The sequence below is a fragment of the Salvelinus namaycush genome, chromosome 23 (assembly GCF_016432855.1).
Source record: "Salvelinus namaycush isolate Seneca chromosome 23, SaNama_1.0, whole genome shotgun sequence".
In the NCBI taxonomy this organism is placed as follows: Eukaryota; Metazoa; Chordata; class Actinopteri; order Salmoniformes; family Salmonidae; genus Salvelinus; species Salvelinus namaycush.
Window position 1 is genome coordinate 42,679,954 of NC_052329.1, and position 12,658 is coordinate 42,692,611.

Consider the following 12,658-nt stretch of genomic DNA (forward strand, 5'->3'; position numbering starts at 1 on the left):
CCACATACCTGATGATAACTGACAACTGCAAGCAGACTGGTGGCACCATGGGTCCCAGAGCGGTGGGGCAATTTTTACCCCCTGGGGCCTGGAGTTTTTCCTTATATTTTAACCCAACTAGGAAAACTCTGGACCCTATAAACTATGACAGTGATTAATCAGTTGTAAAATGGTTTCATATGGGCTATGATGGGACCAGTTTTTCTTAATCAAGTCACATGGTTATAAAAAAAACTCCTGAAAAACACTCCTGGGATGAACCCGTTCAAGCTCAGCTACCTTATATTTGTTCATATCAATTATATTTGGAATTAAAAACGTATAGGCAGCCTAGCCAGACCAATTTTGCTCATCTAAATTTGATCACATTTTCTCCTGACACACAAATGGACTATAAATACATAACGTTACCAATTAGTTACCCTGACCAGCTGTACAGGCTGTATGCAGCTGCTCTTACTAGTGGCCTATAGTTGACCAGACGGAAAAATAGTCTTGTTTTCATCCCATACAGCATATCAGATTTCTAATGTTTAGGTGTAGCCTAGGCTGCTGCAACATTTATGTCATGAGTTTTTGCTTGTGTCTGTCCGGAGTGATTATGTTCTATAATCTTTGCTAAATAAATACCGGAGGAAAGTGCAAAGGCTACTTGAGTGCACTCGGGAAAAAATGTGCTGCGTCAACCTCTCTCTTTAATCTAACTTTTAATGGATGATGCGATGGAAGCTATCAAATCATTCAGAATTGTTTTCGACATCCCAGAAATTATGTTCAGCATGTAAAGAATCTTAACATGCAATTACAGGTGGCTTGATGATAGGCGCCATGTTAACTAGCTATACATTTGATATCAGTTGGTATTGAACGCCCTCACTTTTTCATCCTTCTTCGTGAAACTGATCTCAGGCAGAGGTCGACCCTCGCTTTTAATTTGCAACTTTTCCGTGTAACCCAGAGAATGAAAGGGGTTCTTCAACAAAAAAGTCCACAACATTTTCGGCAGCGTTGGCCATTCGACCATTCTGGCGAAGAAAACTGCACACTCGCGCTGGTAGCTAGCTAGCTACTGAAGTTAGCAAGACAAATTTAAATAAATTGCACTAACTGGACACAAAAATAAAGTTCTAAAACCAAGAAAACAATGTATAATATACCTCGTCCTGTAATTTGAAAAAAACGAATTTGAATTGAATAATGTCCAAAAAAATGCTCAACTATCACTCTTCACTCTTAATCTCTATTCAACAATGTCACCAAGCTTCTCACACACCCCCATAATGCTCTGTGGCACAATCCCAATACAACACAGGTTCATTCTCTGATCCTACATCTATGATTGGATGGACAACATGTCAGTTCATACTGCAAAAGCTTTGATTGGTTGAAGGATGTCCTCCGGAAGTGGTCATAATTGCCATGTATGTCTATGGAAGGGGGTGAGGCCTACCAGCCTCCTAGGTTTTGTATTGAAGTCAATGTAGCTAGAGGAGGATGGAAGCTAACTGTCCTCCGGCTACACCATGGTGCTAGCCCAGATTGTGCTGTTGAAGTTACTGTAGACCTTCATTGCAAAACAGTTATTTGGTGACATGACTATATTTAGTATAGTTGTATCTATAAAGGATAACTTTTTAAATGTTTCACTATTTTTATTTTTATGAAATTTCACTGAGGAGGATGGTCCTCCCCTTCCTCCTCTGAGGAGCCTCCACTGGTACATTTCGATCTCTCCCTTAAAGGTCAGCAACACTTCATATTATTCAGAGCCCCCTGAAATGACACCATATATAAACTCAGCAAAAAAAAGAAACGTCCTCTCACTGTCAACTGCATTTATTTTCAGCAAACTTAACATGTGTAAATATTTGTATGAAGATGACAAGATTCAACAACTGAGACATAAACTGAACAAGTTCCACAGACATGTGACTAACAAAATGGAATAATGTGTCCCTGTACAAAGAGGGGGTTAAAATCAAAAGTAACAGTCAGTATCTAGTGTGGCCACCAGCTGCATTAAATACTGCAGTGCATCTCCTCCTCATGGACTGCACCATATTTGCCAGTTCTTGCTATGAGATGTTACCCCACTCTTCCGCTAAGGCACCTGCAAGTTCTTGGACATTTCTGGGGGGAATGGCACTAGCCCTCACCCACCAATCCAACAGGTCCCAGACATGCTCAATGGGATTGAGATCCGGGCTCTTCGCTGGCCATGGCAGAACACTGACATTCCTGTCTTGCAGGAAATCACACACAGAACGAACAGTATGGCTGGTGGCATTGTCATGCTGGAGGGTCATGTCAGGATGAGCCTCGAGGAAGGGTACCACATGAGGGAGGAGGATGTCTTGCCTGTAACGCACAGCGTTGAGATTGCCTGCAAAGACAACAAGCTCAGTCCGATGATGCTGTGACACCGCCCCAGACCATGACGGACCCTCCACCTCCAAAGCAATCCTGCTCCAGAGTACAGGCCTCGGTGTAACGCTCATTCCTTTGACGATAAACGTGAATCCGACCATCACCCCTGGTGAGACAAAACCGTGACTCGTCAGTGAAGAGCACTTGTGCCTGTCCTGTCTGGTCCAGCACTGTCTTAGGCGTGTCACAGTACGGACATTGCAATTTATTGCCCTGGCCACATCTGCAGTCCTCATTCCTCCTTGCAGAATGCCTAAGGCACGTTCACGCAGATGAGCAAGGACCCTGGGCATCTTTCTTTTGGTGTTTTTCAGAGTCAGTAGAAAGGCCTCTTTAGTGTCCTAAGTTTTCATAACTGTGACCTTAATTGCCTACCGTCTGTAAGCTGTTACTGTCTTAACGACACTTTCCACAGGTGCATGTTCATTAATTGTTTATGGGTCATTGAACAAGCATGGGAAACAGTGTGTAAACCCTTTACAATGAAGATCTGTGAAGTTATTTGGATTTTTACGAATTATCTTTGAAAGACAGGGTCCTGAAAAAGGGACATTTCTTTTTTTGATGTGTTTACGTTCTACAGACCTTACTGAGTATTCCCTACAATACTTTTACTGGAAGTTTTAAAACCCACATTTAATACAAATGTCACTCAAATATGAATCATCGTTAGACTATTTTTTTCATGTCTCATGAATAGATACAGGTTATTTATTTATTTATACACTTTTCTACTATTACGTGGGGGACTTTTATTTTATTTTTATTTTTTTTAAATCTGAGAAACGGAAGTACTTAGTGCTGCTGACGAAACGCGGATGATTTTCCCGGTATTTCTAGCGCTACACTTATGTTTTTCTGGGGCAGCAAACACAACTCTTGTAAGTAGATGTCAATGTACAGACATTAAAAAGCTATTCATTTCTAAATTCTATCAGAGTTTGTAATATAACTTGTTTTTCGATAGCCAACAATTCTCAACTCCGTTGTTCGTGCTTGAGGTTTAACGTTTGCGCTGATACAAAACTGGCTACCTTGGCTTTAGTTCCGAACTGTATAACGTTAGTTGGCTGGCTAGCTAACGTTAGCTAGTTAGTTCTCTCAATTGTATTAGGTAGTCATTTATATAACTAAGCTTACCTAACCAGTTAAATCCTTTAGTTATGGTTTGTCTGAGCATACTCTATTTTGCTAGTTAGATAATTACCTAGCTACATGTCAGTAAATGATTTTAGCAAGCTAATGTGGCTACTGCTTGATTACTTTTACCGTTCCTCCCACAAAGAATTAGCCACTGAAACAACACAGGGACCACAGAACCACTGGTGTGCATTTGGACTTGGCACAACTACAGAAGGAGGCATCCACAGAAATACAAGCGGAGGGATGCCGCCAGTGTCTGAAATAGAGATGGCCGCGCCAGAGGGGGGAGGCACGGAGGGGTTGTCCCGAGCCGACTGCCTCTGCCCTGTGTGCCTGGAGATCTTCCTGGAGCCGGTGACGTTGCCGTGCAGCCATACCTTCTGCAAGCCTTGCTTCCTGGAGACGGTGGACAAGGCCAATCTGTGCTGCCCGCTGTGTCGCAAGCGGGTGTCCACATGGGCACGACTCAATGGCAGGAACAAGACGCTGGTCAATGATGAGCTGTGGCAGCGGGTGCAGGCTGCGTTCCCCATGCAGTGCCAACGCAGGCTCAGTGGACAGGAGGAGGAGGAGGATGAAAACAGTTAAGTGACTGACACAGTGTTTTTCATTTAACAATGAGTGACTTCCAAATGGCGTGTGTCCTTTAGTACAGCTGGGTTGGGTATGCTTTGAGGTAATTACGGGTCCACACGGCACCTTGGAATCAGACAAACCTATTTCTTCTCACTGTTGGGTGGGGAATGCGAGGTCAGTTGACCTGCCGTTTCTCTGTTTGTTTACCTGCCGTTTCCCTCTGCCTCCAGTATTGGTCCCCGGACCCAAAGTCAGTCTGCCTGGAGAGGTACGGAGAGAGTATGAGGATCAAATCAGCAAGGTGAATTCTCAGGGTACACTATACCTCGAGTCCTGAGTTTTTCCTGACCATGTAACGTGACCAGGAAAAATTCTGGGCCATAGGTATGGACCTAGGTTCTACAGTTCTTTCTGGTCTGATTGTGGCCTCATGGAAAACTCTGGCCCCAAGTTATAACGCAAGTTTACATTTTACTATACTCTTCAGTCACACAGAATACACTTGACATGACCTCTGACCCTTTTCCAGATATTAGAGGAGAAGCGTGCCCTGGAGGAGGCAGAGAGGAAAGCAAGTGAGGAGTACATCCAGTGCCTCCTCGCAGACGAGGAGGAGCGCCTGGAGAGGAGGCGGCACGAGGAGACGCAGCTGGAGAATGACAGCAAGCTGGCCAGACTGCTCAGCCAGGAGCTGGTGGGTTTAATAGTCTGTAATATCAGATTACATACTCAAGTTCTCCCTCATTTTTAGAGCCACACAGACCACGTTCACTTTTTCATAAGAACATATAGTTTATTGCTGACAAAAAGGCAAATGGCAATACTGTATCAATTCAATTGATTGGGTCTATATAGTAGCAGATCAGGTTTACAGGTTGGGAAAGTGCAATTAGTGTTCTAATCTTAAAAGCTTGCATTAGCTTTTCAGGTCGGTGACATGGGCGAAATCTGAAACCAATAACGGAACAAAATGTCCGAAAAACAGCATAGTTCCAACTTTTGAAATGCATTTGGTTACGAACAGTATTGGGGGCAACGCAGTACAGTAATTATAATTTTTGGTGGTAATGAGTAATATAACAGTACTGTACCAATTTGAGGAATAATATTACATTTACTGATCAAAAATAGGTTGTTACTTTTGTTATAATTCCTTTCCTATTAGTTATTTATCCAAATAAATATTTGTGATTAGTATTCCCCCTGTTTGCACAATATGAAGAAAAACACGCGAGGTAGGGGTAGCACCCCCTGAAAAATCTTAATAATAAAATATTTGTTTTGATGAAGAAATATATATTTTTAAATCACTGAGGTAGTGCACTGGGCCTTTACTAGTCCTTTATTGGCGGACCGATATAGCCACTGTAACGTCGGCAATAAAACCTAAATCTGGGCCCCCCCTATGCAAAAGTAATATAACGAGTAGTGTAACTAATTACTTTTTCCAGGGAGTAATAAGTGAAGTAATTTCTTACTGTTGAAAGAAGTAATAGGTAATTTTTGTTTTTTGTAACGACCCCAACACTGGTTACAGATCAATATACATCCATCAATTCAACAATAAAATCAGTAAGCGTAACTCCCGGTATATGCACCTCACACGGGGCTTCTCTCTTACATTGGGGAAAGGGGGATACCTAGTCAGTGGTACAAGGAAAATTATCAACTTGCTTGTACTGTACAACTTGCTAAAAAAATGTATTTGCAAACCTGTAAAATGTCCCTCAATGTCCTCTTGTCTTAAATATATCCTGGTAAGGTAGTTGATTTGCTCTTTTAAAATAAGAAAATACCTTAATACATAAGGCTGTCCCCGACTAAAGAAAATCTTGGTCGACCAAAAGTCGTCTGTTCTTTCTACTGATCAATTGGTCGTAATTGAAAAAATATTTTTCCATATAGACACACCCTATGTGTTTTAATATAATAAACTATATGCAATGAGCTTGTCTGATTCTTTAAACTTACAATTTTTTTATTATTTATTTGTTTACCCCAGTGTCTCCCCAATTTCGTGGTATCCAATTGGTAGTTAGTCTTGTCTCATCGCTGCAACTCCCGTATGGACTCAGGAGACGCGAAGGTCGAGAGCCGTGCGTCCTCCGAAACCCAACCAAGCCGCACTGCTTCTTGACACACTGCCCACTTAATGTGTCGTAGGAAACACAGTGCACCTGGCTACCGTGTCAGTGTGCACTGCGCCCGACCCACCACAGGAGTCGCTAGTGCTCGATGGGACAAGGACATCCCTGCCGGCCAAACCCTCCCCTAACCCGGACGATGCTGGGCCAATTGTGCGCTGCCCCATGGGTCTTCCGGTCGTGGCCGGCTGTGACAGAGCGTTAACTTATTCTTTGATGAAATAAGACACAACTGACTCAAGGGAGCCAGAGATTTAGATAACCAAAAGAAAAAACCTTAACCTGACCTAACCATTCTCCTCCTGCTGAAGATTCTACCATTACTCTCCTGAAGTTGCCTGTAATAGGTTGTAAACTTCTCATGTAGCCTTTCTCATGTAGAGTGCCCATTTCTACCGATCTGCGTTTCAGTTTCATAATGTTTTCATATGTCAATCATTGTCATGTGGTTAATCAAAGTTCTATCTATATAAATGAAAATGATAAACTTAAAAAGTAACTTCTATTGCCAACTATGTAAAAATAGACTAATCCAACAAATAAAAAGATTGTGCAGGTAGAAAATATCCTAATAATGTTTTTGCCTATAAATCACATTGCCTTGTCTGCAAAGAACTTGAAACATTGTATCAACTTGGGTCAGGGCCCCAAGCTTGTGCTAGAGAACATGCAACATTGTATGAAATATTCTGGGCCTTCAGAGTTTCCCGGGACAGACAGCTGCAGCTGGTTTGCACAAGGGATAAGAAACAGTGCTTGACTTAGGCAGGAGCTCACCAGAGACGAGTACCGGCACCTCAAATTGTCTGCAGCTTGAGCTTCTGTTCCTCTAATAGAATATTACCTGAAAAGTATTGTGGAGCTCCTGCACCTAAATAGAAACAGTACCAGCACCAAAAATGAGAACCGGAACCTAATTCAGTCCAAGTCGAGCACTGATAAGAAGTAATCAAGTAGGCCTTTTTTTTAACGTTTCCACTGGATCAGAGCATGAAATTTTTTCCTTTCAAGCTGAGTGGTTATCAAAAGGGAGAGCTGGAAATATTTTTCTAATGCATTAAGGAACTATTGTCATTCTCAACAATGTAAAAATATAATTTAATTTGCTTGCTGTTTGAGGTGGAGAAAATATTTACTATGAGAAGCTCCACAGCTCATTAGTGGTGGTGTTTTAAGCCAATCAGAAATATTATCAGATGTGTATGCCTGCATTATATCCCTACATTTGCACGCAGGCCAGGTACCCTATAGGCCTATATACTCCTATGGGTAATCAGGTGCGCGTCCTAATTCAACATTGACAGGAGCGCTCCAACCAAAAGACCACGACTAAATTGATTTGACAAAACACGTAAATGGAATGAAATAATCCTAAACTTATTTCTCAGAAGTGTGCTCTGCAAACAATGTGTCCTCTCCGACAATGACAACAGTAAGACTGGAATAATGATAATAATAAATGGAATGCATTAACAGAAATGACCATAACCAAACAAACAGATTAGATTGGAAATTACAGGAATTAACGGTAAATGCACTACTGGTGATGTACAGTACCAGTCAAAAGTTTGGACAACTACTCATTCAAGAGTTTTTTTTTTTCTTTATTTTTACTATTTTCTACATTGTAGAATAATAGTGAAGACATCACAACTATGAAATAACACACACAGAATCATGTAATAACTCAGTGTTAAACTTATCAAAATATATTTTGGATTCTTCAAAGTAGCACCCCTTTTCCTTGACAGCTTTGCACATTCTTGGCATTCTCTCAACCAGCTTCAACTGGAATGCTTTTCCAACAGTCTTGAAGGAGTTCCCACAAATGCTGAGCACTTGTTGGCTGCTTTTCCTTCACTCTGCGGTCCAACTCATCCAAAATCGGGTTGAGGCCGTGTGATTGTGGAAGCCAGGTCATCTGACACAATACTCCATCACTTTCCTTTGTCAAATAGCCCATCAAGCTTGAATTGGCTTCTAGTCTAGGCCTCCGCAATGGATTAGTTCGCTGAGATGGGCACATACAGTGCATTCAGAAAGTATTCAGACCCCTTGACTTTTCCCACATTTTATGTTACAGCCTTATTCTAAAATGGATTACGTTAGTTTTTTCCCTCATCAATCTACACACAATACCCCATAATGATAAAGCAAAAAAAGGACTTTATATATATTTTTTCAATATAAAAAGAGGGCAGAATCTTTACATAAATATTAAGACCCTTTACTCAGTACTTTGTTGTAGCAAATTTGGCAGCGATTACAGCCTTGAGACTTCGTGGGTATGACGCTACAAGCTTGGCACACCTGTATGTGGGGAGTTTCTCCCATTCTTCTCTGCAGATCCTCTCAAGCTCTGTCAGGTTGGATGTGGAACGTTGCTGCACAGCTATTTTCAGGTCTCTCCAGGGATGTTTGATCAGGTTCAAGTCCGGGCCTTGGCTGGGCCACTCAAGGACATTGAGACTTGTCCCGAAGCAACTCCTATCTTCGCTGTGTGCTATGGGTCGTTGTCCTGTTGGAAGGTGAACCTTCGCCCCCAGTCTGAGGTCCTGAGCACTCTGGAGCTGGTTTTCATCAAGGAACTCTGTACTTTGCTCCGTTCATCTTTCCCTCGACCCTGACTAGTCTCCCAGTCCCTGCCGCCGAAACACATCCTCACAGTATGATGTTGCTACCACAATGCTTCATTGTAGGGATGGTGCCAGGTTTCCTCCAGAAGTGACGCTTGGCATTCAGGCCAAAGAGTTCAATCTTGGTGTCATCAGCCGAGTGAATCTTGTCCTTCTGGAAGGTTCTCCCATCTCCACAGAGGAACTGGAGCTCTGTCAGAGTGACCATCGGGTTCTTGGTCACCTCCCTGACCCTTCTCCCCCGATTGTCCAGTTTGGCCGAGCGGCCAGCTGTAGAAGGGTTCCAAACTTCTTCCATTTTAAGAATGATGGAGGCCACTTTTCTTGAGGGCCTTCAATGCTGCAGAAATATTTTGGTACCCTTCGCCAGATCTGTGCCTCGACACAATCCTGTCACGGAGCTCTACGGACAATTCCTTTGAACACATGGCTTGGTTTTTGCTCTAACGTGCACTGTCAACTGTGGGACCTTTATAAAGACAGGTGTGTGTGCCTTTCCAAATCATGTCCAATCAATTGAATTTACCACAGTTGGACTCCTCTCAAGTTGTAGAAACATCTCAAGGATGATCAATGGAAACAGGATGCACCTGAGCTCAATTTCGAGTCTCATAGCAAAGGATCTGAATACTTATGTAACTAATGTATTTCTGTTTTTGCAATACCTGTTTTCGCTATGTCATTATGGGGTATTGTGTAGATTGGTGAGGATTTTTTAAATTAATTTAATCCATCTTAGAATAAGGCTGTAACGTAACAAAATGTGGAGAAGGGGTCTGAATACTTTCCAAATGCACTGTACATCTCGGTCTACCGACAGCCTATTGACCAAACAATCGACAATGGAGTCAGACCTAGTGGCACTATGTATTGGGAATTAATCACTACTTTTTTTTTTATGTTCTCTTCAGAATCCAATACCTATCTCTGAATCACAGAAGATCATGCGGACGAACGACATCACCCCAGCAATAAAGAAACGGAACACCAACGCTGGGGATATAGAGAAGTGAGTCCCCTTACGTGATCAGACTTACGCTGTGGTCCAATTCTCTCTTCTCCCAGAAGTGTGCACTCATTTCCTCGTGTTTAAAAAAATTGGTGGTGTAAGAAATGGTTGGAGCTCCTACCAATCTAAAGCTTGTAAATCCATAAGTGGGAGTGAATAAGTGCACACTTCTGAGAGCAGAATAGAGAATCAAAATGCAAACAAAAATAGAAACCTTGGAAGGTGTGCTGATGGCACAAATAGGCAGATAAATAACTTGTTTGTGATATGTGGTTCTACTACCTTTGAATGCACTTATTGTTTATTGCTCTGGATAAGTGACTTAATTAAATATATTATATGGGAGTGTTCTGACAATTTATTTTGTTTCCAGGTTCTTGTCCCCTATTCCACAAAGACACAACAGCAACTCAGAGACTAGTCCCACCTCCAGCTTTATGGCTAACAAGGTGGGTCTCTATCATTCTCCAAAATGCTCATGCAATCAGAATTTACTATTTAAAAAATAACATGCTCTTCTCTCTGAATCCACATACAGCTAACATGTGACTGATAAACATTATGTACCGAAAGAGCCTACAGACTTTTGCCTTTGGCCATGCTCTTGAGCCAAAAGGGGTCCCATAAATGGACATATTACCTAACTTGACTGAGGGGCATAACCTTCCCCACACCCATGAGAACAAAAGCAAATATTGTTTGACAAAAATTATGGGTATTTGTGGTTTTATGAGGGGGGGAAATTCCATATCTCAGCCAACACTTGATTTCAAGTGTTGCAAAATGTAACAAACAGTTAGCAACTAAACTTTAATATTTTATCTTTAACTTCTGTTTACTTTTGTGTCCGATTGAAGGAGAACATCTTGCACTCGGGGAGTAAGCCTTGGTCTTCCAAAGAGCCAGCAGAGCAAACCATGCCCTTGCTAGAATTCTACCCAGAGAGCTACCGCACGCCGTGTGAGGCCTCAACGTCATCAGAGAGTACGGTGTACCATCTGACCGTCCCCTCAGGATCTTCACTGGCACGCACACCCCTCCACGGCACCCCGAAGAGAGGAGTGACCTCGGCCAAGAGGAAGAGTTGTGACATTGACGAGCCAAACGAAGGGAAAGCAGACGTGGTCAGTAAGTGGCTCTGTCCTTCATCCTCATCTCTCCATGCTGCAGATAGAGGAGAGGTAGGCCTAGGGGAGAAGGCCCTGCTGCTCCAGGAGCTGGCCCAGAGAGAGGAGGCGCTCTTCAGCCGCATGCAACAGGAGCAGGAGGACCGGCAGATGGCTTTCCAGCTGCAGAGGCAGCTGAACCGCGAGGAGGCCGACCGCACAGTAGACCGCAGTAAGGGCTCCAGTGACCAGTACCAGCTCCGCCAGAAACCTGACTCCAGTGGTCGTAGCAGGGCCAGCAGGGGGCGCTCACGCACCTCCACAGAGAACAGGAACACAGTGGAGAGGAGGTGGCTGTCTGGGCCCTCATCTACCACCAATATGGGGGAAAGGAGCTCCACCATCTCCAGCGCTGCTGCCTCAACCTCCAGGCCACTGAAGAGGGGCAGTAAGCAGGGCACCCTTACAGAGATGTTCCCCAGTCTGGGCAGCTGAATCCTGGGTGTTTGGAGCATCTGCATTGGCACTGCTCATCACCTCTTGTTAACTGGTCTTGCCTTATCGCCTAGAGGGCTCAGGTGGTCAGGATTGTAATGGAGTTTAAGAAAGTTTTGTCTGTGCCTTTATGAACTTATACCATGGGGAGAAGAGGGTAGATATTGCTTGGACATTTGACCTTCTGGGATTTCACTCTGGTTTGAATGCATTTCAAGGTCTTTGACAGTTTGGGGGCTCACTGGAAATGCCAGAGACTGGCTCGATCGACATTGTTTTGATAGTAGGTTCATTTTACACATTGTTTTCTCTAGAGATTTATATAAGTGATTACTTTGAAACAAAATAAAACATTTTTGAAAGGTCTGTCTTGTCCTGTGGCATGTATTCATCGATACCAAGGGAAGCCATGCTTCCCTAAATATTTGACCAATAAAATAAATTGTGTAAATTAAAAATTTCTCTTTCGTCTGTGTTTTCATAATTTTCAGTCAATTCGCAAGTGGCTGAATCTCACCGGAGAAATCATCCGCGCGAGGGAAACAGCGCCCCTCTGTCTCAATGTGTGGCCCATGTATCTGATGCTGTCTGGATCTAAACAGTATGACCTGCTGTAGAAATTTAGTGATTGATGCCAGCAAGTATTTGGCTTCAATTGATATAATTATTAAAAAAGCAGCTAATCATCGTTTCGCTGAGCTCAACTGTGGGTTGTCCTGGCGGTGTGGAAAAAGGCCCGTTTGGATTTGGGTTCACGCCAATCATTGAGACAAAGTGTCTGTTTCTGGTCTGCTTGTGTTGATGTCCTGCAGTAGATAGCATGCTAAATCGGCCCTTTCGTAAGCCATAGTTGGAGATGTGGTTTTGACTTAATTCTCTGTACAGGCCAATGATTATGACGGTGATTCTGAGCTAACCATAAATTCATATATTGTTCCACTGGCCTGAAACGATTGAAATTCAATATATAGCATAGCAGACTCACGTTAACTAGCTAGCTAACTTATCTGGTTAATTTTTGCCCGTGCAAGGAAGATAGGCTAGCAAATAGTTTTTAGCTAGGTAGCCTATGAAAACAAACTGAAAACGTACTGTATGACAGCATTAAACCATTTTGCCAAC

At 42.8% G+C, this 12,658-nt stretch overlaps 1 protein-coding gene across 1 annotated transcript; it reads left to right on the top strand.

Annotated features, from left to right (window-relative positions):
• The first annotated feature begins 3,237 nt into the window (after positions 1-3,237).
• On the top strand, positions 3,238-11,902 carry rnf168 (ring finger protein 168). Its single transcript, XM_038962061.1, has 7 exons — positions 3,238-3,308; positions 3,713-4,153; positions 4,377-4,447; positions 4,676-4,840; positions 9,838-9,935; positions 10,309-10,384; positions 10,793-11,902. The coding sequence occupies exons 2-7, from the start codon at positions 3,814-3,816 to the stop codon at positions 11,534-11,536; spliced, it is 1,494 nt and encodes a 497-aa protein (XP_038817989.1). The 5' UTR covers positions 3,238-3,308; positions 3,713-3,813; the 3' UTR covers positions 11,537-11,902.
• Positions 11,903-12,658: the final 756 nt, after the last annotated feature.